This window comes from Hyla sarda, chromosome 1 (assembly GCF_029499605.1).
Source record: "Hyla sarda isolate aHylSar1 chromosome 1, aHylSar1.hap1, whole genome shotgun sequence".
In the NCBI taxonomy this organism is placed as follows: domain Eukaryota; kingdom Metazoa; phylum Chordata; class Amphibia; order Anura; family Hylidae; genus Hyla; species Hyla sarda.
In genome coordinates this window covers 50,565,232-50,592,884 of record NC_079189.1, presented here as the reverse complement: position 1 = coordinate 50,592,884, position 27,653 = coordinate 50,565,232, and the positions used below count along the sequence as shown (strand labels likewise).

General features: G+C 43.6%; 2 protein-coding genes and 1 long non-coding RNA gene across 3 annotated transcripts in view; 1 reads left to right on the top strand and 2 right to left on the bottom strand.

Moving 5' to 3' along the window:
• HGFAC (HGF activator) overlaps window positions 1-1,378 on the bottom strand; it is a 95,557-nt gene extending 94,179 nt beyond the window's left edge. The window contains exon 1 of the mRNA XM_056555027.1: window positions 1,241-1,378. Within this exon, the coding sequence (XP_056411002.1) occupies window positions 1,241-1,273 (33 nt within the window). The 5' untranslated portion in view covers window positions 1,274-1,378. The remainder of the gene's footprint in view (window positions 1-1,240) is intronic.
• Window positions 1-2,260, top strand: part of LOC130352999 (uncharacterized) — a 67,938-nt gene extending 65,678 nt beyond the window's left edge. Inside the window, exon 3 of the long non-coding RNA XR_008888433.1 lies at window positions 2,195-2,260. This is a non-coding gene — a long non-coding RNA (uncharacterized LOC130352999). The remainder of the gene's footprint in view (window positions 1-2,194) is intronic.
• An 11,364-nt stretch (window positions 2,261-13,624) lies between these two features.
• RGS12 (regulator of G protein signaling 12) overlaps window positions 13,625-27,653 on the bottom strand; it is a 214,013-nt gene continuing 199,984 nt past the window's right edge. Inside the window, exon 18 of the mRNA XM_056555025.1 lies at window positions 13,625-14,524. Within this exon, the coding sequence (XP_056411000.1) occupies window positions 14,181-14,524 (344 nt within the window). The 3' untranslated portion in view covers window positions 13,625-14,180. The remainder of the gene's footprint in view (window positions 14,525-27,653) is intronic.

The following is a 27,653-nucleotide window of genomic DNA, read 5'->3' as shown; positions in this document are numbered from 1 at the left end:
GAAGGTTGACACTATCCAAAACTTGCAATAGGAAAGGTGACAATGCCAAGAAAGAAATCACATGTGGTCACCAGGTCTTGCATTAATGGTGACCACATTTGGTAGCCAAATGTTTACAATTGCTGAACAGTGTTTTCCAACTGCATTGACACCAGATGAACTCCCATGTTTAACTTCAAAGGGGTACTCCACTGGGGCAAAACATTTTTTAACAACTGGTGCCAGAAAGTTAAACAGATTTGTAAATTACTTCTATTAAAAAAATCTTAATCCTTCCAGTACTTATTAGCGGCTGTATACTACAGAGGAAATACTTTTCTTTTTGGACTTCTTTTCTGTCACGACTCACGATCACAGTGCTCTCTGCTGACACATCTGTCCACTTTAGGAACTGTCCAGAGTAGGAGCAAATCCCCATAGCAAACCTATCCTGCTCCGGACAGTTCCTAAAATGGACAGAGGTGTCAGCAGAGAGCACTGTGGTCAGACAGAAAGGAAATTCAAAAACCCCTTTAAGCTTTCCAGAGGTGGGCACAACTAATACTTAGGGCTAACAATAGAGTGCATTGTTGATGTACTCTACAGGCCTAATTCTTAGTTACCTAATACTCTCATGCTGTGCCCAACTCTAGAAAGCTTAAAGCTAAACCTAGGAAGCCAACATAGGAGCTCATCTGGTGTCAATGCGGGTGAAACACACAGTTCAGCAATGGACATGGGACAATGCCATGAAAAGCCCATCAATGGTGACCAGGTCTTGCATCAATGGTGACCACAATCGGTAGCCAGGTCACGTGTAAACACCGGGCTACCAATTGTGGTCACCATTGATTCAAGACCGGGTGACCAGATGGGTTTTTCTTGGCATTGCCACCCGTCCTATTCCAAGTTTTGGGGTTCTGTCACCTTTCAGTGATCTCACTGCAGACATGACTACATGGTGGATGAATTATACTTTAGTATTAAAAGCGCGGTACCCACCATTCCTGTATCTGAAAGTCATCTTAAGATGTAACAGGCCTGGATAATCAAACTTTAAATCCTACCAGTGTTTTGACATTTTTTGGCAGTTCGTGTTCCTGTTGCTAGGAAACACTGGAAACAATGGAAAGTTGACGATCGTGGAAAGTCATCGGCATAAGGGGTTAAAAACTTTTCTGCCTTATATGCACTTCTCAACCCCTTTATTATTTTCTGTTGTGTTGATATAGACGCCCGCTCTTGGTTCAGTAATATTTACCATCCTGAAAGGCTGTAATTGGAGCCCCGCCATGCCTGTATAGGATGATATTCCAGCACGACTGCGTCCTACCCTTCATCCGTTCTTCCCATTCATTGACCTAAACAAACTGCAGCTGGTGCAGTGACAACGCTTTATGTGGGTGTTTATGTCAAGCATTGTGGAGGAAGAACGTAGCACGGGCTTTGGAAATGTTCTGGTCCGCGCTTCTAAAAATAGTGTTTTTCGTATATCCACTTGCATAACAATGTCCAGTTCTACTGTCCTGATAACATAGTTCCTTTCTGGTATCAGCAGAGCTTTCCTTTCTGAGATAAAGAATATGTGGAATGTGCAATATGCAAAGACGGAGACAAGAAAGTTTGCATGTAATGAATGGAGTACATAGAACAGAGGGGGCCCCATAGCAAAGAGCAAATCAGGTGCCCAATATGGATTTACCATACAAGTCTGAAAGGCATGGTGTGTGTTTCCCCTTCTATTACCATTGGCCAATTTCTCAACTTTTTGTATGCTAACAATGTAGTTCCTCTGAAGAGAAGAGGTCTGCTCAGGTTCTTGCCACCCAGTGCCAAGGTGGATGAGATTGGACCATGGTCGCCTCTCTCCAAAGATCCTATAGCAGCCTCATGGTCTGCAGCTGTATCCTTGTATATTTAGTATGTACAAATTGTGCGGCTTTCCCAGTCATTATATTCCCAAGACTGTTCCTTTAACTGAAATTATTGGAAACCATTAGAGATGTTTCTGCCAAACTTTGTATTTATCCGAGATGCAGCTGTCCTGAGCTTTATGGGTAGTCATAAATGAGAGGGAAACCTAGATTTACCTTAAATGAACAGTGTGGATTATCTTCAGCAGGCAAACTGGCTCAGCTTGCAGCTTCACATAGCACATGATAATCCTCTCCTCACTTCTTGTGTTCTGTCCTGATCTTCTTGTGTTCTGTTACAGACAGATTTCCTCTAACAACAGGCAGCAGACAGCAGATTGCAAGAAGGGAGACACCTAGTGGCCAAGACATCAAAGCTGTTTTTCTGTGTAAGGATTTATTTTTGGTTAGTGAAGGGATTTAGAAAAACCATGAAGTGTAAATCAAGTCTTCTCTCTCTTTTATGACCATTAATGAATCATTTAAGAAATAGTTTAAAATGACAGCGTCAATTTAAGTTTAACAATGCCCACCTCTTGTGTACAGGATATGACTGTAAGAGTAACATGCACAGAACATGCACAGTAGAAGAGAATAAGGAATATGCAAGGAAGTGTCTGTGCATGTATATAGGCAGGTGACTAAGGGACTCTGCTTTACAACTTTTCAATAAAACTTTTTTGGAACTTTTCTACGATAGGAAGAGCAGCTCTGAGGCACAAACCGCTGCTCTATCATAGGCAAATCCCATGAGAAAAATGACTGTATATACTAGGAGACAATGAGGGAGATTTATCAAAACCTGTCCAGAGGAAAAGTTGCTGAGCTGCCCATAGCAACCAATCAGCTCGCTGCTTTCAAGAAACATGAAATAAGCAATCTGATTGGTTGCTAAAGGCAACTCAGCAACTTTTCTTCTGGACATGTTTTGATAAATCTCCCCCAAATGCATTATGTCTGTAGTATTCAGGTTAAAGGGGTACTCCGGTGGAAAAAATGTTTTCATATTAACTGGTCTCAGAAAGTCAAACGGATTTGTAAATTACTTATATTAAAAAATCTTAATCCTTCCAGTACTTATCAGCTGCTGTATACTACAGAGGAAGCTGAGTTGTTAATTCCAGTCTGACCACAGTGCTCTCTGCTGACACCTCTGTCCATATCAAGAACTGTTCAGAGTAGGAGCAAATCCTCATAGAGAACCTCTCCTGCTCTGGACAGTACCTGACACAAACAGAGGTGTCAGCAGAGAGCACTGTGGTCAGACAGAAAAAAAACAACTCAACTTCCTCTGTAGTATACAGCATCTGATAAGTACTGGAAGGATCAAGATTTTTTAATAGAAGTACTTTACAAATTTGTTTAACTTTCTGAGACCAGTTAATATGAAATTTTTTTTTTCCAACGAGGTACCCCTTTAACCTGAATACTACAGACATAATGCATTTGGGGGAGATTTATCAAAACATGTCCAGAAGAAAAGTTGCTGAGTTGCTGATTTGAATTTTTTTTCCCCACCGGAGTACCCCTTTAAAGGGGTTGTCTATTTACCTAGTATATGGTCCTTGCTTTGTTGAAGTACTCTGGTGGAAAAACATTTTTATTTTAATCAACTGGTACCAGAGAGTTAAACAGATTTGTAAATGACTTTTATTTAAAAATAAATAATCCTTAATCCTTGCAGTACTTATCAGCTGCTTTATGCTCCAGAAGACTTTATTTTTTATTTTTGTTCTTTTCTGTCTGACCACAGTGCTCTCTGCTGACACCTTTGTCCATGTTAGGAACTGTCCAGAGCAGGAGAGGATTGCTATGGGGTTTTGCTCCTACTCTGGACAGTTGCTGACTAGTGTTAAGTGGCATAGGCCATATTCGAATTTGCGAATATCCGCGAATATATGGACGAATATTCGTCATATATTCGCTAAATTCGCATATTGGTAATATTCTCGTTTTATTTTCGCATACGCGAAAATTCGTGTATGCGAAAATTAGCATATACAAAAATTAGCATAAGCAAAAAATTTGCATGTACGAAAATTAGCGTATTTGCATGTACGAAAAATCGCACGCCAGTCTCACACAGTAGTATTAGAGCCTTCATTACACCACACAAGCTGGAAGCAGAGAGGGATGATCACTGTGATGTGTACTGTGAAAAAAAAAAAAACGAATATTCGTAATTACGAATATATAGTGCTATATTCGCGAATATTCGCAAATAAAATTCACATTGCGAATATTCACGAGCAACACTATTGCTGACATGGACAGAGGTGTCAGCAGGGAGCACTGTGGACAGACAGAAAAGAACTACACAACTTCCTCTGGAGCATACAGCATCTGATAAGTACTGGAAGGATTAAGATTTTTTAAATAGAAGTAATTTACAAATCTGTTTAACTTTCCGGCACCAGTTGATTTAAAACACTTACAATAGTGTTTCTTCTCTATATCTGGATCGCGGCAGTCAAGTGATGTCAACAGGGAAGCATTTTGGTATTGTGAGGAATGTGAATAGGTTCTGGAGGGAGATAGATCATATTCCTCCTCCCAAATATTTCTATGTTCATTATCATTCACAATAGCGTCATCAGCCCCATTACTGTCGTCGCTCTCATACAGAACAGCGCACAGCTGCCTCGCTGTTTCCATTATTCCCATAAACTCTGCTCCGGATAATTGTAGACTCGGAACACTTTGCAGGTGAACTTCAAACACTCATTTCTAAGGGTCTTTGTCATGCAAGTGGTCCTATTGTCCCCAATGGTGACATCTCTGAGATTCCATACATATTTTTGGACTGAATACTGCGGCATAGCTGCATAGGGGGTGCAGAGACTGCAGTTACAACTGGGACCCCCAAGGGCCCTCCGGCCACGTAAGAGGACGGCAGCATTATAAAGCAATATTGCAGAGTGTCATGGTGCATGATAATGTAACAAGACATATATACGGTAGTTCTAACATAGTGTACTCCAACCAGAGTGCGTCCAACTGTTGCAAAACTACAACTCCCAGCATGCCCGGACAGCCTATGGCTGTCCGGGCATGCTGGGAGTTGTAGTTTTGCAACAGCTGGAGGCAGACCGGCTGGGAAACACTGATGTATAGAGATCTTGCTCAGTATGAAAACATTGTGCAAAACCACATATAACGTCCTGAGGGAGTGTGCATCGTAGATACAGATTATGAGGCTGCTATGGGACCCGCTATGTTCACATGGCGGAATTTTGGTAGAATGTCTGGTCGGAATGTGGTGACCCAGTACAGAGTCATGTATTCCACTGTACAGTGACCCCCCCCCGCCCTACGATGGCCCCGACATACGATAATTTCAACATACGATGGCCTCTCAGAGGCCATCGCATGTTGAAGGCTGCATCAACATACGATGCTTTTGTATGTCGGGGCCATCGCATAAACGGCTATCCGGCAGCGCAGACTGCTTCAGCTGCCACCGGATAGCCGTTTACGGTGCCCCGTGTGCTCCAGTGATGGTCTTCTACCTGTCCTCGGGGCTCCGGCGCGTCCTCTTCAGGATCCCCTGCATCGCCTGCGCTCTCCTCCGACGTCATCACGTCGCTGCGCACGCTGTCCCGTCATCCAATAGGAGCGGCGTGCGTAGTGACGTGATGGCGGCGAGGATCCTCGGGAAGCAGAGACGTCCGGAGCGGCGGGGACACCCAGGGGATACGGCGACAGCGATGGAGGGTGACATCCAGTGCAGCGGTGACGAGCGGTGACGGGTCCGGAGTGGCGGGGACAGATGAGTGTTCCGTCCTATACTTTACATTGCGCGGATCCCTCAAGATACGATGGTTTCAACAAACGATGGTTCGGTTGGAACGGATTACCATCGTATGTTGAGGGACCACTGTACTTCTGCCCATCCTGTCTGGCAGATCCAGCTCAATGTTCATCATGGGTCGCCTCTTCCTAGAACTCTCTTTATCACATTAAGGAATGTATTACTAATGTATTGTTATACCAGAGTTAATATAATGTAACATTTTATGTGCACTGTTACCTTAAATCTGTGTTGCTAAGGACCTTTGTTGCTAAGGGGCGTATGAGAGGTGAACAGGTGGCTTGGCGACCAATGGGATCTCTCCAAACTGCCCTTATATAGTGAGGTCAGGGTTCAGCTCACTCTCTTGAGTTGTAGCTGAGGTACAGTGAAGTGAGAATCTGAGGAGTCTGTGTGATCCAGAAGGAGGCCTGAGGCCTAGTCCTGCAACCACGTTTCTACTGCAAGTGTTAAAGGGGTACTCCGGTGAAAACCTTTTTTCTTTTAAATCAACTGGTGGAAGAAAGTTAAACATATTTGTAAATTACTTCTATTAAAAAATCTTAATCCTTCCAGTACTTATTAGCTGCTGAATGCTACAGAGGAAATTCCTTTCTTTTTGGAACACTGATGACATCACGAGCACAGTGCTCTCTGCTGACATCTCTGTCCATTTTAACAACCATGCATAGCAGATGTATGCTAAGGGCAGCATGGTGGCTCAGTGGTTGGGCTCAAATCCCACTAAGGACAACAATAAATAAAGCGTTATTATTATTATAATAACGTCAGTAGAGAGAACTGTGGTCGTGATGTCATCAGAGAGCATTCCAAAAAGAAAAGAACTTCCTTTGTAGTATTCAGCAGCTAATGAGTACAGGAAGGATTAAGATTTTTTAATAGAAGTAATTTACAAATATGTTTAACTTTCTGCCACCAGTTGATTTAAAAGAAAAAAGGTTTTCACCGGAGTACCCCTTTAACCCCTGCACCTGTATTCAAAGCTGCAAGGTAGGAACTAAACCAGTGGGGAAACTACAGAAGTCCAAGTGCAGTCAAGACAGTCAAGTCTGTCAATTACTTAATTCAAGCGTGGCTGCATCAGTCTATATAATTGCAACTACAAGTCCCAGCAAGCCGGTAAGCTTCCCTAAGTTCACCCTGCATCTCCTTAGTGCCAAACTGAGCTGTATGGACTTTAACACCTTGTCTACCTCAGTAAAGCGTACCAGTTAACCGTAACCTTGCGTTGGAGTGATTATTTGCCCTGTGCCTGGCACAGGTGAAGCTGGTCTACCCCGGGTGGTGTATAAGTCAACCAGGCCCTGGCATCACGAAGAGGTTATTACACACATTACCCCGTCCGACACCACAGGAAATTTTCCGGCTAGAACTCCGCAGACAAATTTGGCAGAACATGCTAGCACTAGGACCACGGATTACGGCATGTCAATTCTTTTTGTGGAGGCCGGAATTTGAATTTCTATGGCAAATGTTTCCGGTGTGGAAATTCCGCTGTGTGCACAGTGCAACAGAATCCTATTGAAAACAATGGGACTTTGCTGCAAAAATGGCACTTTCTTTGACAAGCAGTGCCACACCGATCCACAGGTTGTATTTGGTATTGCAGCTCAGCACCAATCACTTCACTGTAAAGCTGAACCACAATACCAGACTCATGGATAGGTAGGATGCAGCCATATTTTTTCTACTCCTAAAAAGCCTCTTAGGCTAAGTTTCTACTTGGTTTTTTGTCCTGCATTTTTTGGGTTGAAAAAAACGCCAGTGCAATCTCCTGCGTCTGGCGTTTTTTCATTTGCGTGGAAATTGCATTTTTGGCACCTTTGCCTTTTTTTTTGGTACCCAAAATTTGTTGGGTACCAAAAATAAAAAAGGATGCAGTGGTGATGGGAAAAAACTGTATTTAACTAAATATAATTTTTTTATAGTTACATTTTAATTAATTTTTAATAAAGTGTGTGTGTTTCACTTTTTTTTTATTTTATTTTTTTTTTAATTTTTTAGGTAGTACTACTACTCCCAGCATGGAACAGAATGTTCCATGATGGGAGTAGTAGTACCTGTACTAATAGACATATTGCCCCTGGTTTCAGTTGAGACACCCGATGTGATCGTCCAAAATATAGCAGAGATGAAGCAGCTCTATACAGCGCTCACATCTCTGCTCTATACTCCGGCCAGTGATGTGAATTGAATATCACTCATTCATATTTTCCGCCCAGAGTGGTGATTGGCCGGATGGTGGCAGCCAATCACAGCTCTGAGGAAAATATGAATGAGTGAGTGACCGGCCGGAGTATAGTGCAGAGATACAAGCAATGTATAGAGCCTCTCTGCATCTCTGCTATAGACAGGACGATCACAGCGGATATCAGTAGTGATACCCACAGTCATCTGTTCTTACTTGCAGGTACTACTACTCCCAACATGGAGCACACTCTGCTCCATGCTGGGAGCTGTAGTACCTACATTAATAGACAGATTGCAGCGAGTGTAACTTCTGACACCTGCTGTGATCTGTCTATTAATGCAGGTACTACAGCTCCCAGCATAGAGCAGAATGTGCTCCATGTTAGGAGTAGTAGTACTTGCAGTTAAGGAAAGATCACAGTGGATGTCACTCCTGACACTGGCTGTGATCCTCCTGTATAATGTATAGATGCGGCCGGCCGCTCTTCTATGGTCTCCTGCACTGACGTGTATATACACATATTCGTACATCTCACAGAGAGCTGTGATTGGCTGGAACCATCTGGCCAATCACAGCTCTCTGCGGGAAATATATATATATGGCAGTGCAGGGGACCATAGAAGAGCGGCCGGCCGCACCTATACATTATACATGAGGATCACAATGGGCGATCTGTCAATTAGTACAGGTACTACTACTCCCATCATGGAACAGTGTATTCTATGCTGGGAGTAGTAGTACTACCCAAAAAAATGTAAAACATTTAGAAAAAAGTGAAAACACACACACTACATTTTTATTATTGCCGGCTACATTTTTAGGTCCCCGCCCACCCACATAAATTGATCCCTGTTTAAAAATTAATAAAAATGTTATAAAAAAAGATACATTTCGCTAGATACAATTTTTTCCTTCACTACTGTATCTTTTTATTTTAGTTTTTTAATGGTACCCTATGAAATTTTATTAAAAAAGGTATCTCCATCACTTTTTTGGATCGCTAAAGTCCAAAAAAGAATAAAAGCCGCCTGCAAAAACGCCAAAGTTAAAATCCACATATCGTTTTTCTTGGTGTTTTTTTCACTTCCATAGACTTCTATGGGAGAAAAACGCCACGATTTTGACTAAAAAATTGCCTGCGGCTCAACATGCTGTGATTTTGGAAAACCTGCCAAGGAGCTGAAAAACGCCAAAAAAGAGTGAAAAACTGCCAAAAGGATTAAAAAAAAAAAAAAACGCCAGTGGGAAAAAAAAAGTGAAAAACGCCAAGTGGAATAAGATTTTTTGCGATTTCTCATTGATTTACAGCTAACATCTGGCCGCAGCATTTTTGGGCCGAAAAAACGCCATGCGGCAGAATTGGCATTTTTCTTGGAGTTTCCACCCCCCCCCTCCCAAAAAAAAAGTAGCAACTTAGCCTTAAGGTTTTATTGCTGTCACCTGAAATAACAGAACAATCCTCATGAGGTCACCACTAGAATTCTGTCTATGAAGCAAAGCCCCTGAGGACTATGGCAGTTTTTTGTTTGTTTTTTTGCACTCTTTCACCCTTTTGTATTATTTTTAGGCTCAGGGGCATTTTGTTGAAAATCGCAGCATGCTGAAGCTATGGGGTTCTTTTATAAATTCTTGTCATTGACTTCAATGGGAGGGAAAAAATGGCAGAAAAAAACACTGTGTTAATTAAATATACGGTAGGTATTTTTTTTTTGCCGTTATTGTAATCCCCCCTGCCGCATAATCTAAAATAACTTGTCATGAAAAAAGGATGGAGGTCGTAAAACGCCAAAGAAAATAAAAGGCAAGACTAAGACACTCTGTAAAAAAAAAAAACACCTCAAAAAACTGCATCTTGGGAGCATAAAATGAGGGTGCAGCTTTTTGGGGGAGCTTTTTTTTCTTTTTTGTTCTGGCCAAATAAATGCCAAACAAATGTTGTGTGCTGTGAGGCTGTTTCCACTGGGATTTTTTTATTGGCTTTTTTTTTTTTTTTTTTTACCTGAAAAAAAAGTCACAAAAACTGTCCTGTTATTTTGAGGACCCAAGATGCAGTTCTAGTGGTGTTTTGCCATTTATTTATTTTTTATAGTCTTGGCGTTTTTTTTCTTTTGCGTATTTTCCCTTGCATTTTTAAGTCAAGTGATTCTTTCATCAATTCTTTTCAAGATTTCTATTCTGCTAAACTCAGTTGGCTTTTTTAATTTCTTTTTCTTTTTTTTTTTTTTTGAAATTCTATGGGAGAGAAATAGAGAGATTTTGTGGGGCCCCCCGCGATCTCTCTCTACGTGGGCCAGGCTCTCCGGCCAGATAGCGGGTGTCGACCTCCGCACGAAGCGGCGGCTGACACGCCCCCTCAATACATCTCTATGGCGCTTCGGCTCTGCCATAGAGTTGTATTGAGGGGGCGTGTCGGCCGCCGCTTCGTGCGGAGGTCGACACGCCCCCTTCCCGCGGGCTGTCGGGGCTCCGTACAGGAGATCGCAGGGCGCCCCAGCGGTCGGACCCCCCGCGATCTTACACTTATCCCCTATCCTTAGGATAGGGGATAAGTTGTTCACCACTGGGTCACCACTGGACTACTCCTTTAACTTTCTGGCACCAGTTGAGTACCCCTTTAATGGGGGGGGGGGGGGGGGGCAAAAAAAAATAAAGGGAAACCTAGGCTAAACCTAACCTTATAAGGGCATTTATCAAACCTCGGCAGAGGAAAAGTTAACCAATCAGATCTCTTCTTTAATTTTGCAGAGGCCTTGTTAACAAATGAAAGAAATAATCTGATTGGTTGCTATGGGCCTCCCTTTATACAGTCTCCTGTCGTACTGCAGGTAAACCTATTGCATCCCACTAACTGCGTCACTCGCTGCTGGAAAAACGACTTGCATCCAGTTTATGTCATATAAAAATATTTTTATTTTCAAATACAATTGAAATTTTTTTTTCTTACGACAGCATCATAACAACATCCCAAAACATGACAGCTAAGCTACAGCACAGAATAATTTAAGTGAATTACCCCCCCCCCCCCCCTCACTGCCGCTGCTGCGAGTCGTCGCCATTATCACGAATGTCATGGACAAGCAATTTTATGGTTTTCATTGAAATGCAAAAAAGACAAATTTTATAATGACAATAAAAATGAAAAAAAAAAAATAATAATGTACAGTGACAGGACGGCAAAGTGCATTCATCTCCTTCAAGAATTGCATGGACAATACCATTATTTACTATAGATGTATAAAAAATATATAGATCATTTCTATATGTTTTGGAAAATACATTAGGCAAGTGGTCTCCAAACAGTGGACCTCTAGATGTTGCAAAACTACAACTCCCAGCATGCCCTGGACAGCCTTTAGCTAATTGCTATGGGGGAGATTTATCCAAATCTGTCCCGTTGCCCATAGCAACCAATCAGATTTCTTCTTTCATTATAGGCCTTGTTAAAGGGGTACTCCGCTGCCCTGCATCCAGAGCTCCGCTCCCCAGCGTCCGGAAGTTTATTGTTCCGGACGCTGTGTGCGGGCTTCCGTGTTCAGGGCCGCCCCTCGCGATGTCACGCCCCCTTCCCATAGACTTTCGTTGAGGGGGCGGGCGTGACGTCATGAGGGGGCAGGCATGACTTTACGGGGGGTGGCCCTGAACACGGAAGCCTGCACACAGCGTTCGGAACAATAAACTTCCGGACACTGGGGAGCGGAGCTCTGGAAGCAGGGCAGCGGAGTACCCCTTTAACAAGGCCTAAAATGAAAGCTGAATCTGATTGGTTGCTATGGGCAACTTATCCTTTGCACAGGTTTTGATAAAATCTCCCTTTATGTGTTTTGGAACATACATGGTCAAAATGATCCTTTAGTCTGATCCAATGATCCAGTGGTCTCCAAACGGTGGCCCTCCAGATGTTTCAAAACTACAACTCCCAGCATGCCCTAGACAGCCTTTAACTAATTTCTATGTGTTTTGGAACATACATGATCAAAATGATCCTTTAGGCCAGAGGTCTCCAAACGGTGGCCCTCTGGTTGTTGCAAAACTACAACTCCCAGCATGCCCGGACAGCCGTTGGCTGTCCAGGCATGCTGGGAGTTGTAGTTTTGCAACATCTGGAGGCTCATCTATGGGAGAGCTCTAGCTGTATGTTATCCAACCTGTTACCCTCCAGCTGTTACAAAATGTATATAATTCCCATCATGCCCTGGCAGCCAGGAATGCATGTGCTTGCTGGGAGTTGTAGTTCTTGTCCTAAATGACTGAGTCTTTTATTTCATTGTCAATGGAAAAAACTCTTGATACATTGATTGACAATTGGTTTTCACAACTCCAAGATGGTAGATGTTGTAATGTTGACCCTATATCAGTGGTCTGCAAACTATGGACCTCCAGATGTTCCAAAAGTACAACCCCTAGCATGCCCAGACTGGTTGGCTGTCCGGACATGCTAGGAGGACTTTTGCAACAGCTGAAGTTCCACATTTTAGACACCTAACCGCAAGAGACTCGTCCGAACCTCCAGCACTATCATAATGCTGCCTCCTATAGGACAAGGATCTGCATGTGAACATGGAGGAGAATTGTCACATACAGTATGGCCGGAATTACTCTTTCATATATAACAAGGGCTTTTAGTTGTAGTGTATTAAAGGGGTACTCCGCTCCTAGACATCTTATCCCATGATCTCCCTGCTGCACCCGGCGTTTGTTTAGAGCGTTGCATGCAGCGCCGGAGGCTCGTGACATCACGGCCATGCCCCGCTCGCGATGTCATGGCAACGCCCCCTCAATGCAAGTCTATGGGAGGGGGCGTGACGGCCGTCCATAGACTTGCATTGAGGGGCCATGGCTGTAACGTCACGAGCCTCCGCCCCACATCGCCAGTCATCCGGCACGGAGGGAAGTTTGCTCCGTGCACCGGATGTCTGGGGTGCCGCAGCCGAGATCGCGGGGGTCCCCAATGGTGGGACCCCACGATCAGACATCTTATCTCCTATACTTTGAATAGGGGATAAGATGTACCCTTTAAAGGGGTACTCCGGTGGAAAACTTTTTGTTTTTAAATCAACTGGTACCAGAGTTAAACATATTTGTAAAATACTTCTATAAAAAAAATCTTAAACCTTCCAGTACTTATTAGATGCTGAATGCTACAGAGGAAATTATTTTCTTTTTGGAACACCGAGCTCTCTGCTGACATCTCTGTCCATTTTAAGAACTGTCCAGAGTAGGAGAAAATCCCCATAGCAAACAAATGCTGCTCTGGACAGTTCCTAAAATGGACAGAGATGTCAGCAGAGAGCACTGTGCTCATGATGTCAGCAGAGAGCACTGTGTTCCAAAAAGAAAAGAATTTCCTCTGTAGTATTCAGCAGCTAATAACTACTGGAAGGATTAAAAGTTTTTAAATAGAAGTAATTTACAAATCTGGACACAAAAGGCAAAATGTTTGCAGCTCACAACCAAAGTATCCAAGGTTAAACGCGGCCAATAGATCGATCGCCACCAATCCAAATTCACAAAAATATATATATTCAAAAATTGGGCACCTCAAGGACAGAGATGTCAGCAGAGAGCACTATGCTCATGATTCAGCAGAGAGCTCTGTGTTCCAAAAATAAAAGAATTTCCTCTGTTGTATTCAGCAGCTAATAAGAACTGGAAGGATTACGATTTTTTAAAAGAAGTAATTTACAAATCTGTTTAACTTTCTGGCACCAGTTGATAAAAAAAAAATAATAATTTTAAGTTTTCCGCCGGAGTACCCCTTTAAGTGTTTTGAGAACTATACATTGTCTTCTTCTGGTTTATTTATATAGACATGTCATAAAAATAGTCAAACAAGGATGAAAGTGGTGGACCAAGGTGGAACATTTGCTGGACAATGAAGCTTCCTTTTATGAAACGGCAGAAGCCTACATGTTTAATGTCCATTCACATGACGCTTCCAGAAAACAATTGGCAAAATGAAGATCAAACACAAATATCCATGGATAAGATATTAGACAACAGAAAAGGTTCTCAATAAAGGACGTCAACCATTTCAGAAAATATGGACAAAAAAATGGCGTTCCCATCTTTGTGGCAGTGTCTCTTCCAGGGCTGTAGCTTGAAGGTCTTCTGCTCCGATGCAAAATCTGTTACAGGACCCCCACCTACCATGTATACTTTATAATACTACAGGTCATGTAGCTGAACGACCTTTGGGCCAATACAGGGTTTGACTGTTGCATTTGCAGCCCTACACCAAGGCTCCTGTTTTCCTTATTAGATAAAGTTACCCTCCGACCTTCCCTACTTACACAAAAGTAGCTTTATAATTTGTTTCCGAATCTTTGTTCCTTTCGCTCTTAGCAGTGACCATTGAAGGGAGGTCAGATGTCCTGCACACCCCCGTCCTTGTACGTCCCTTGCAAGACTTCAGTTCTGCAATGTAACCCTCAAAGCTCAGGTTTCCTAAATCTTCTCCGGAGTCGTGTTTTCTCGGGGTCTGTCTGACTCCATCCACATCGATGACCCGACCGGCTTGCGGACGATGAGCTGAGCTGTTGCATCTGGTGGCGCTTTTGCCCTTTAGATCTGGAGATGGCTCCCAAAAACTCTCACTGCTTCGAGACAGCTTTTTCTTTCTGTCTTTGTTACCTGAGATGGAGAAAAAAATGTAAACAGAGATGATCAGGTTCAGTGCAAAAATGTGTAATATTTGGTCCAACTGATATGATATTTTTTGATTTTCTATATGTGCGTTTCGACCTTATGGTATAGTTTTCTGTGTATACCAATACCTTATGCAAAACTACGTTCACTCATAGGAAAACTGGAGAGAAACATGCCGAGTGTGCCCCAGTCCAGGACTGCAGAAACCCTGCTAAAATTGCTGAACATTTGATGGCGACGTTGCATATTATTGGGATATACATCATATACCCACAGAACAGCGTTCCCCAATCTGTGCGGCCAAGGGTTGGGGAACAGTGCCATAGAGCAATATGATGTACAACAGCTATGACATGGTGGTCTAAGGGTGCAGTATGAAGAACATCCCACCAGAACCACACTAAAAGTATGACCAAAAAAAAAAATATGGAAGAATGACCGATCACCAATATAAAGTTGTCCGACCACATCAGAAATTTGCTGCCACAACCTATCATGTTTTCTGTGTTAACAATTTAATGTGCATGGACACTAGTAGATCAACCAACTAGGGTCAGATTGGCCCAACAATCACACCATTTCTCATGGTGAGCAAGTCCTGACACATTGATGAGCCCCTAACATTCAGCAGAAGACCAAAAGCCCCAACCAAGGTCAGCCCTGGTTCAAACAATTTTTGCTTTCAACTAATTTCCTTCAATACTGCTGACCCCCTTTGCCAAGAATCTTTTTTTTTTTTTTTTAGCTTTTAGCCTTCCTAGAAAAAGGTTATAAGAGGTGTCTTCCTGTCACGGTTGAGCGTCACGTCGCGGAAGAGTGAGACCTAAGCTGACCCTAAACCTCTTTCCCTGCCTACTTGCTCAACCGCTCTAATAGTGGATAACAACTGAGCAACAGTCCCTTCCTATCTAAAAGGGGCGTCATGGTCAACATAAACGGATACTGTACAAGTCGGGGACACAGTCAAATAACCTCAATACAAAATAAAATTGGAATACAAAGTAGCACAAAACATATCAGGGAAACATAGAATCAGGAATATAGCTACAGCCAACAGCCTAAGAACAAAAACAAGATAAACGACAGATAAACAAGGTTAGACTAAAGATAGACACTATATATATAACTCAAGGATACAGGAACAGATAAAAACACTCTAAGGGTGCGTTCACACGCTTTTAGTTTTTGCAGGTTTTCCGCTGCGTATTTGAAAGTGGGCGGGCTCTTCTCGGCTGTCCGAAGCAGATTTTCCATGGCAGAATTTATGCTGCGGAAAATCCACCGCAGTCCCTACTGACTTCAACGGGGCTTGCGGCGGATTTTCCGCAGCGTAAACTCCTCCATGGAAAATCTGCTGCGGATAGCCGAGAAGTGGAAAACCCGCAAAAACAAAAAACCTGTGAACGCACCCTAAGACCCACTGATCTGGACATGGACCAAGAACAAGATACACATTAGAAGCAGACTGACTCTTGTGTTTGGGAAACAAAGCAAAAACGGAACCAAAAAAATTACTAGACAACACTATACACCCAAACTCCAATCATGGAGGGACATAAATACCAAATCCAAAAAGGCTCAGAGCTAGAATGGGCACAACACTGTGTGAACAGGAACTAGCCTTTAAGGAAACGTAAAATGCAAAACACATCTAAACCCAGCTACAGATACTAAACAGATACATATAACCAGGTGTGAACACACAACAGAGATGCACAAAAAGATACTAAACAGGACAGACTAAACCTGATCAGGTAAATCAGAATATTTAACAAGGCTAAAAGCATAATAGGATAGAATGCGATGGCAAACACCAAGTGCACGTGAACTCACAGAAACAGTCTTAACTGTGAATCAAGTGCTGGGTGAGACCTAATAATTAGTAATTTCTTGCATATTCTTTTTTGCAGTCTGTGTTTTTCTGTGTTTTCTCTGAACTCACTCCCACCTCACTCCTCGTCCCTCTCCTCTCCATAGACTTGTATGGACAGCTTGTGACATAGAAACATAGCTCCGCCACAAACGGCCGTTAAAGGGGTACTCCGCTGCTCAGCGTTTGGAGCAAACTGTTCCGAACACTGGAGCCGGGAGCTTGTGATGTCATGGCCCCGTCCCCCTCATGCTGTCACACCCGCCCCCTCAATGCAAGTCTATGGGAGGGGGCGTGACAGCCGTCACGCCCCCTCCCATAGACTTGCATTGAGGGGGCGGGGCGTGACATCCTCAGGGAGAGGGGCTATGGCGTCGCAAGCTCCCGCCGCCGGCTCCAGCATTCGGAACAGTTTGTTCCAAACGCTGAGTACCCCTTTAAGGCTCTCTTTTTTTTTTTCTGCCTTTAACGGCCGTTAGTGTGACGGAGCCCAACGGGATACATAATAGGCACAGAGGATCCCATTCACTTGAATGGGATTCTCTGATGTCCTTTATTGCGGCCGTTATTCCGCCGAAAGATAATGGGAGAAAAACACATCGCAAGCACAAATTTTTCTTCCGCTATATAATAACGGCCGTCACACTGCCGGGCACTAACGGCAGTGAAAAAGGAGCCTAAGAGGAGAAAAAAAACTTTGTTCTCTGATAAGATATATTCCAAAATTGTTTACATTTGCTTGTACTGTTGATGTATGCAAAGCTTGTTGAATCAAAAGGGGTCCATTTAACATTTGGGTGAGCTTTTCATGGAATATTAAATCCTGAACCAAGCCAAAAAAAGTTCTTGGCATACCAAAATGTAATGAATATGTTTCCATATTTCCTTCAATGTGACACCAGGTAGAAAGTCTATGCAGGACAACTAAGTATTTGATTACCAAATTCACATTTTAAAGGCAGCCTGGCGCCTTCTTATACTGGGCAACGTGTTGTGGCAGCAAGTTGAGTGGTTGTTATGTATGTGCATAGGTCCATGTTAAAAACTGGCACAATATGGCATTGTGGCGGGACCTGGCGTTCGATTTACATTCATTTCAGCCTCAGAATGTAGATCTGGGATAAACTCCAGGGGACCTGCATTATAACAATGGATTCTGTCACTAATAAATAGTTCTCAACTGGAAGAAGAAGCTTTTTCTTAACGTTTAAAAATCACTCGATATGTAAATTCCTTTATGTTGCTAAAGTTTCCTGAGTTTAGGAAATAACTTGTATTTATAAGTAGACCCTATTAAGTGTTCAACCCAGAATGTGTATATTAATCTTGGGTGTAACAGGCCCCCTGTGGTTCCACTGAACTGAACCTACAGCACCATAGGTCTAGGTGGTACATCTGGAATAAGCTTGAATGAGGCCTACAGAGCATAAGGGATTTCAACATTTGAATACAAAAAGTGTAGCACTAGTTAATTGGAGAACTTGATATAATATTCTGTACCCTGGAGATGACCATAGAAATATACCAGCTAATACAGCTAGACATTCTGTTCATGCAAATGACCAATAACAGAAAGCGTGTTGAAATCTTGATCATTTTCGTTTTGCAGGTAGGCCGCATTATCTGGGTGTGGATTTTTTTTCTCCTTCCTGCTTCTATCAATCATTGGCTTTTTCCAATGACTACCGTATTTATCGGCGTATAACACACATTTTGTATGCTAACATTTTTAGCCTAAAGTCTATCTGCGTGTTATACGCCGATAAACTTTAAATCATTGAACTGCAGCAGCTTCTGTCTGGCCAGAGTCCCACTGCCACTGCCCGATTCCCTCCCCGTCCCCGGTTTTATAGTTCTATGTCCCACCGCAGCCACTGCCCAATTCTCTCCCCGTCCCTGGTTTTATAGTTATATGTCCCGCCGCAGCCACTGCCCAATTCCCTCCCCATCCCCGGTTTTATAGTTACATGTGCCCTGGGGACTGCGGTCCTTCATGTTTCGGCGGTCTCCTGATCTGTCACTGTGCACTGCGTAATGACAAGTGACGTCCTCAACACGATGTCACTCGTCAGTCAATGCGCGGCGCACAGTGACAGATCAGGAGACCGCCGGAGCATGAATGACTGCAGTCCCCAGGGCACATGTAACTATAAAACCGGGGACGGGGAGGGAATTGGGCAGTGGCGGCGGGATATTTAACTATAAAACTGGGGAGGGAATAGAGCAGCGGCACTCTGGCCCCACAGAAGCCACTGCACGTCAATGATTTAAAGCGCTTGCTTTAAATCATTCAACTGCAGAAGCCGCCAGAAACAGTTTATCGAGGTACACCTGCACACACGCGCACCCTCATTTTTCCAAGGATATTTTGGTAAAAAACCTTTTTAACCAAAATTTCCTTGGAAAAATTAGGGTGTGTGTTATACCCCGATAAATACGGTATATTATGGCTGCAGCATCCTGCATGCTTCTTCTATGACTATAATATGGCTGCAGCACCCTACGTGGTTCTGCTATGACTGTGATATGGTGGCAGCACCCTACATGGTTCTGCTATGACTATGATATGGTGGCAGCACCCTACGTGGTTCTGCTATGACTATGATATGGTGGCAGCACCCTACGTGGTTCTGCTATGACTATGATATGGTGGCAGCACCCTACATGGTTCTGCTATGACTGTGATATGGTGGCAGCACCCTACATGGTTCTGCTATGACTGTGATATGGTGGCAGCACCCTACGTGGTTCTGCTATGACTGTGATATGGTGGCAGCACCCTACGTGGTTCTGCTATGACTGTGATATTGTGGCAGCACCCTACGTGGTTCTGCTATGACTATGATATGGTGGCAGCACCCTACGTGGTTCTGCTATGACTATGATATGGTGGCAGCACCCTACGTGGTTCTGCTATGACTGTGATATTGTGGCAGCACTCTACGTGGTTCTGCTATGACTATGATATGGTGGCAGCACCCTACATGGTTCTGCTATGACTATGATATGGTGGCAGCACCCTACGTGGTTCTGCTATGACTATGATATGGTGGCAGCACACCACTGGGTTGATTGTACAAGTTCAATTCACTATTATTGAGGAGTCCAGCCATATTGGTTACTTTATTGGGGCTGATATTGCATTATTTTCTCACCCAAGTGGCTCATGATAACAGTGCTAAGCCGAGGGGGCACCTGCTGCCTACTGGAGGATCTTCACTGTTTAAGGACTGAAACTCTGGGGGCAAATAGGCCTTCATAATGGGCCAAAAGAGCTTTTTAGTTCAGATAGCCAATTAGCTGGCAATGTAATGTGCAGGGCGGTCTTCTGACATTGCCCCAATGGTAGATATCTTTTAGGTAGGCTTATCACATTCTCTATTCTGACCCCATTTACCTAACCCCCTTCTATATTATTATTTGTACCCATATAGATGTCATACAGTAACTATACATATACAGACATACAGTATATTGACTGGCAACTGCCCTTCTACCTTTATACACTTTTCAAAAAAATTAAGGGAACACTGAGATAACACATCCTAGATCTGAATGAATGAACTAATCGTATGAAATACTTTCGTCTTTACATAGCTGAATGTGCTGACAACAAATTCATACAAATATTATCAATGGAAATCAAATGTATCAACCCATGGAGGTCTGGATATGGAGTCACACTCAAAATCAAAGTGGAAAACCCCACTACAGGCTGATCCAACTTTATGTAATGTCCTTAAAACAAGTCAAAATGAGGCTCAGTAGTGTGTGTGTGGCCTCCACGTGCCCGTATGACCTCCCTACTACGCATGGGCATGACCCTGATGAGGTGGCGGATGGTCTCCTGAGCAATGTCCTCCCAGACCTGGACTAAAGCATCTGCCAACTCCTGGATTGTCTGTGGTGCAACGTGGCATTGGTGGATGGAGCGAGACATGATGTCCCAGATGTGCTCAATCGGATTCAGGTCTGGGGAACTGGCGGGCCAGTCCATAGCATCAATGCCTTCCTCTTGCAGGAACTGCTGACACACTCCAGCCACATGAGGTCTAGCATTGTCTTGCATTAGGAGGGCCAACCGCACCAGCATATGGTCTCACAAAGGGTCTGAGGATCTCATCTCGGTACCTAATGGCAGTCAGGCTACCTCTGGCAAGCGCATGGAGAGCTGTGCGGCACCCCAAAGAAATTCCACCCCACACCATTACTGACCCACCACCAAACCGGTCATGCTGGAGGATGTTGCAGGCAGCAGAACATTCTCCACGGAATCTCCAGACTCTGTCAAGTCTGTCCCATGTGCTCAGTGTGAACCTGCTTTTATCTGTGAAGATTACAGGGCGCCAGTGGCGAATTTGTCCAATCTTGGTTCTCTCGCAAATGCCAAATGTCCTGCACAGTGTTGGGCTCTAAGCACAACCCCCACCTGTGGATGCCGGGACCTCATACCACCCTCATGGAGTCTGTTTCTGACCGTTTGAGTGGACACATGCACATTTGTGGCCTGCTGGAGGTCATTTTGCAGGGCTCTAGCAGTGCTCCTCCTGTTCCTCCTTGCACAAAGGCTGGGTTGTTGCCCTCCTACGGCCTCCTCCACATCTACTGATGTACTGGCCTGTCTCCTGGTAGCGCCTCCATACTCTGGACACTACGCTGACAGACACAGCAAACCTTCTTGCCACAGCAAACCTTCTTGCCACAGCTCGCATTGATGTGCCATCCTGGATGAGCTGCACTACCTGAGCCACTTGTGTGGGTTGTAGACTCCGTCTCATGCTACCACTAGAGTGAAAGCACCGCCAGCATTCAAAAGTGACCAAAACATCAGCCAGGAAGCATAGGATCTGGGATATGGTCTGTGGTCACCACCTGCAGAACCACTCCTTTATTGGGGGTGTCTTGCTAATTGCGTATAATTTCCACCTGTTGTCTGTTCCATTTGCACAACAGCATGTGAAATTGTCAGTGTTGCTTCCTGAGTGGACAGTGTGATTTCACAGAAGTGTCATTGACTTGGAGTTATATTGTGTTGTTTATTAAGTGTTCCCTTTATTTATTTTTTGAGCAGTGTATGTACTACCCTATTCTTTATAGCAGATCGCTGGACCATTGTACAGAACTATTAATTTTTACCTCTTGTTTCAGCCCTATTTTCTCAAAAATTGTAAGTTCTTGTGACCCAGACCCTCACACCTCGTTTCCCCCGTCTTTATAGATTTCAAAGATCTTGGAGACCAGGATCCTTACTCCTCGTGTCATCCTATTTCTTCATAGATCATAAGCTCTTGTGAGCAGGGTCCTCACTCCTCGTGTCCTCCAATGACTTTATTACCTCATAGATTGTAATGTCTTGTGAACTGGACCCTCCTTTTGTGTCCCCTTATTACCCATAAGATAGTAAGTTCCGGTAATCAGAACCCTCTCTTCTCTTGCATCCCCCAATTTCTTCTAAGAGTGTAAGCTCTTGTCAGCGGGGCCCTCCCTCCTCTTGTATCTCCATATTTTTCTGATACAGTAGATTGTAAGTTCTTGTGTACAGGGTCCTCACTCCTCGTGTCCATCCTATTTCTTCATAGAGTGTAAGCTCTTGTGAGCAGAGCTCTGCTTGGATCATCAAATTTTTTTTTGTAATTTTTTTTATTCTGTAAAATGTCTATTTTGAATGTATATATACCCTACAATTTGTAAAGGTGCTGCAGAAGTTGGCAATAAAAATAAAAATCTTAATACTTTGCTTTTACAGGAGATAAATCGCTGTCTGGCAGCGTAATATTCCAGACTCTGCTCAAGTATGATGATAGTACTATAGGAGTCAGAGCAAAAGAGCAGTAAGACTCCTTATCTCATTTGTATAGGTGGCTCGAAAGGAAACCGATCATCACTTTTATGCTGCCCGAACCATGAAACATTGACTTTTGCCTGCCTCCACTGATCTTGATTGATCTATACCCAAACAGAGACAGAAGTTGGTGGGGCCGGGAGAAACTGTCGATATGTGGTTCAAGCAGCATGAAAGTGATAACAGGTTCCCTTTAAACTCAGATTCCCAAAAAAAAAATAAAAAAAAAATAAAAAAAAAAATGGCCTGGGCTACACACCTTGAGAATTTCTAGTGTTACTGATTTTAGCCAATTGACTGCTGAAGTCCACAAGACTGTAGACTACTTAATATTCGCTTTGGACTACAGCAGTCAGCTAATAGTTAAAGAGGTTGTCCAGACTGCTCTTGGAAGTATACCTTCCGAGACGAGGGGGGCGGAGAATGGCAGCCACGATTATAGAGTGTGGGCGAAACCATGGTTGCACACAGTGACCAATAGCAGAATGAGGTCGCCGCAACATTGTGCAGCTTTTCATCGTTACATGCGGACATTGTTTCGGCCGCACACAATGATCGTGGAGAGATAATTAGAGAGTAGAAGGGAGCGCCAGGGATCAGAAGAGAGAGGACCTTATCTGCTCTCTAGACAACCCCTTTAACATCTATCAGCAACACTACTAAAAGTCTCCATGTAGCCCTAGTCTTAAAGGGGTACTCTGCTGCTCAGCATTTGGAACAAACTATTCTGAACGCTGGAGTCGGGAGCTTGTGACATCACAGCCCCGCACCCTCATGCCATCACACCCCGCACCCTCAATGCAAGTCTATGGGAGGGGGTGTGACAGCCGTCACGCCCCCTCCCATAGACTTGCATTGAGGGGGCAGGGTGTGACATCATGAGGGGCGGGGCTATGATGTCACGAGCTCCCGGCTCCAGCGTTCAGAATAGTTTGTTCCAAATGCTGAGCAGCAGAGTACCCCTTTAAGTGGATCATACATTTCAGAAAGCTGTTGACTAGCAAATTGCTCTTTCCTGATCCCCATGTTCACATGCATGCTTGGCTGTATTCCGAAAGGAGAGTGGGGAGAAAGCCACTGGCAGACACCTCTGGCGGCAGCTTATCTTTTCTAGAAAAAAAAAAAGAATCAGGCATGCTAAAATCCAACTTGTCATACCCTTTTCTACCCCCATATCTGATATTGAAAGATAGTTAGGAGGCCCCATACATGTGAGATGGTTGGCTGATTCCACTGAAATCGACAAGTTCAGCCGACTGAAATCTAATGTGTATGGCCTGCTGTAGTGTTGTAGCATGTATAGAGTTGATAAAATTGATTAGTTATCATTTTGAATGAATGCATTATATCATCTATTGTCCCTATTTGATAGATGCAATAGAGATGTTTGGTAGGTGTTCACCCAGTTCTCGCATGTAGATATACAGGGTGGGCCATTTATATGGATACACCTTAATAAAATGGGAATGGTTGGTGAAATTAACTTCCTGTTTGTGGCACATTAGTATATGTGAGGGGGGGGGGAAGCTTTTCAAGATGGGTGGTGACCATGGCGGCCATTTTTAAGTCGGCCATTTTGAATCCAACTTTTGTTTATTTAACAGGAAGAGGGTCATGTGACACATCAAACTTATTGGAAATTTCACAGGAAAAACAATGATGTGCTTGGTTTTAACGTAACTTTATTCTTTCATGAGTTATTTACAAGTTTCTGACTTATAAAATGTGCAATGTGCTGCCCATTGTGTTGGATTGTCAATGCGACCCTCTTCTCCCACTCTTCACACACTGATAGCAACACCGCAGGAGAAATGCTAGCACAGGCTTCCAGTATCTGTATACACTGCTATATACTACTATATACACCGCAGGAGAAATGCTAGCACAGGCTTCCAGTATCCGTAGTTTCAGGTGCTGCAGAATGGGCAAAACAAAAATTGGAACAGGACCCTCAGTTTACGCAGAAGATTTTGTTCAGTGATGAGGCAAACTTTTATGTGAATGGTGAAGTTTACAAACAAAACCACAGCTATTGGTCTGACACTAACCCACATTGGATAGATCCCACCAAGACTGTTGGAACACAAAAATTGATGGTATGGAGTGGTATATGGGGTAGAAAGATAGTGGGGCCATTCTTCATCAATGGAAACCTCAAGGCCACTGGATATGCAAAATTTCTACATGATGAAAAGTTTCCCCCTCACATATACTAATGTGCCACCAACAGGAAGTTAATATCACCAACCATTCCCATTTTATTAAGGTGTATCCATATAAATGGCCCACCCTGTACATTAGATGGAGGAGAAGAAAACCACATAGGTTTTGCGCTAGTGAAAGGATGTAAAACTAGAGGGCTCTAGAGAATACCCAAAACTAAGCTTGAAAAGAACCTTGACCATACCCATAGCTGAGGGCAACTCCTCAGGGAGAAAGCTTATAGGAGGGGAGGTTTTCCAGTCCTGCAGGGAGCAGGTAACTGTGGCCCATCAGACAGGTGGTCCATCCCAGGAAGACTGGCTCAAACTGAGCTTCTTGAAGTCTCTTCTGGATGTCAGAGTGCTGAGAAGGGACCCCAGTAAAGTATAATTTTCCCTGGAAGGTCAGCTTTTCATTGACTCCTAGAAGTTCAGATATGTAGCATGAGCAGGGGGTATAGCTTTAAGGCAAGGTTCACACGGCGGAAATGTCCAGAATGTTTGCACGGAATATTTCGCACGGACATTTTGCTGCATTGATTTCAATGGGATTCTGCTGCACTGTTCACATGGTGAAATTACTGCGCCAGATGTGTCTTCAGCGGAAATTCTGATTCCGGCATCCGCAGTAAGAATAGACATTCTTTCGGTGGACTCTGCAAGGAAATGCATTGTCGTCTAGGAGACAGCACATTTTCGAATGGTCCTAGCGCCCGCTGGTTCGGGCAAACGTGCAGGATGTCCACCCAAAAATCCACACGGTTTCCTAACGTGGGCTATATACACACTTGTGCTGGTTTTTGTTGACCTAACATGGGGTTCACCATGTTGTTTCTGGCAAATCTACTAGGCTTGTCAGCAGAGAATCCGACCAGTTCCTCTGATGGCAGTGCGAGCATAGCCCAATAGTGATCTGTACAAGTTTGTTATTAGCCTCTCCTATGAGTTTTGTAGGTTTGTGCAAAGACCAAACAAAATAATTTATACCAAATAACCTGATGCCTAAATTCATCAGTGCGGTATGTTCTTCGTTCATTGATTTACATGTTATGGTGATCTTTTATTGGCTCCGGAGGAATGACCTCTCACTCCGGCCAAGTGGCTTTATCTCAAGAACAATCTTCCTCTATTTGTTTTTTAAGGAATTGAAAAACAATCAGACTTTACTGTTTACTTCCCCCCTGTCACAATCCATCACTCCTAAGACAAGATAAACTCCCAAAACACACATAACCAGATATAGTACATTTCAGCCGGCCCGCTGCAGCACTCACTTTATCACACAAATTGTCATCTCCATCCTGATCTCATATTTCATATGGGAAACTTCCCCAGAAATTGACCGTTCCCTAAACGTAAAATCTCCTTGGAAGCAGGATTTGTTTTGTTTGTTTGGTCTCATACCATCTAGTGGTCTTATTTTTAGATTTTACACTGCTTCAAGTGACTTCCAGGATACATTTAATTACTCTGTGAAATGGTGAGTTATAGTAAAGGTTTATCTTTGGGGAAAAGTGAAGTCTGACCACAAAAAAAAAAAAAAAAAAAAAAAATAATGCTTCCACCCCCCCCCCCCTCCCCCAAAAAGTACCACCTTTGTCCATAGGCTTTGTCTTGTAGAGAAGCTCAGGCCCAGGAGGATTTCTCACCACCTATCTGCATTATAGAGGATCGTTAATGTGTATGTGATTAGTGGGGTCCGACCATAACCGCTTTACTTCTGTGGCCTCAACTGGTCTCAGAAGTTCTATAGAGTTGAATGGAGTAACAGCACTCGTGTCCGACCATTATTCCTTTCGATCAGGGGGAAATGGGACCCAGCAGTCAGAGTCACCAATCACACACTTATCACCTATCCTAGATACAATGTTGTTGGTGGGATCCATGGACAAATGTGACACAGTCTCTGGAGCTCGGCCCTACCCCTTTAAAAGGTAATTTGACCTAAAATAGGAATTTTACAGTATAAGGTTGTTTTATCTTTGAATACAACTATAAAACTCTGCAAATTCTTAAGAGAGAGAGAGAGAGAGAATCTGTTATTTCTATATCATACTCCATGTTCAAGTGTTAAGGAAGCATTGTCAAACCACAGCATGAATGCCTAATGTGTCACCCACCTTGACTGATTGGTGTACAGAGCTGTTTTAGAAGCCAAGCCCTGTACATCAATTACACAGGGAAGGGAGGGATGGGTGTAGGAGGAGGCGTGTAAGCGATGGGTGTAGGAGGTGGCGTGTAAGCTAGTAGTCGCCAACACCTCTTTGACACATGAGCTTTGAGCATCCTATAGAGCTGACAGATTCTCATTAAAGGAGTTCTATAGTGAAAAATAACTTATCCCCTATCCAAAGGAAATGGGATAAGTTATAGATCGCAGAGGGTTCGAGTGCTGGGACCCCTGGGATCTTCTGAACGGGGCCCCCGGCAGTCTGCTGGAAGGAGGCATGCCGAACCCCCGCATGGAGCGCTGGCCAACACATCCCCTCCATGTATCCGATAGAAATACATTGAGGGGTGTATCGGCCGGGGCTTCCTGCGGGGGTCAGAAAGGCCTCTTCCGGCAGACTGCCGGGGCCCCGTTCAGGAGATCGCAGGGGGTCCCAGTGCTCGGACTCTCCGATCTATAACTTATCCCCTATCCTTTGGATAGGGGGATGTTATATTTCGCTGCACTACTCCTTTAATACCTTTATGTTGTAGTGATCATGAGATATATGAAGGTGCTCCCATGAAGCAACCATGTGCAATTCTATAGACATCCAAGACTGGTAACATGTAGGTGCAAGCATGAGTGTTCCAAAGGAAGACGGTCACTTGGATTGCGATGTTACTTTTTTGGATAGATCGGTGGAATGGTTTTTCGTTATGCATAAATATTGAAATAAAAGTATCTTGAAGTACACTTCAGTGTAGGCCCTATTACAGACTGTCCCAGAACCTTCAAGCTACACCGCTGATGTAGATCATCTACCAGTAGAGCACCAGATTGAGGAATAGTGATCAGATGGCCCCCTGGTCACAACACTTATTTTAACACTATGGGGAAAAAAGATATCAATGAGATATCTATTAGGGTTGTCCAGGCTTAGAAAAACAGGGCTGATTTCTTCCAAAAACAGTCTGAACCTGTCCACAGGCTGTGTATTGTATTGCAGATCAGCCCCTTCACTGAAGCTAAACTGCAATAGTCATGGACAG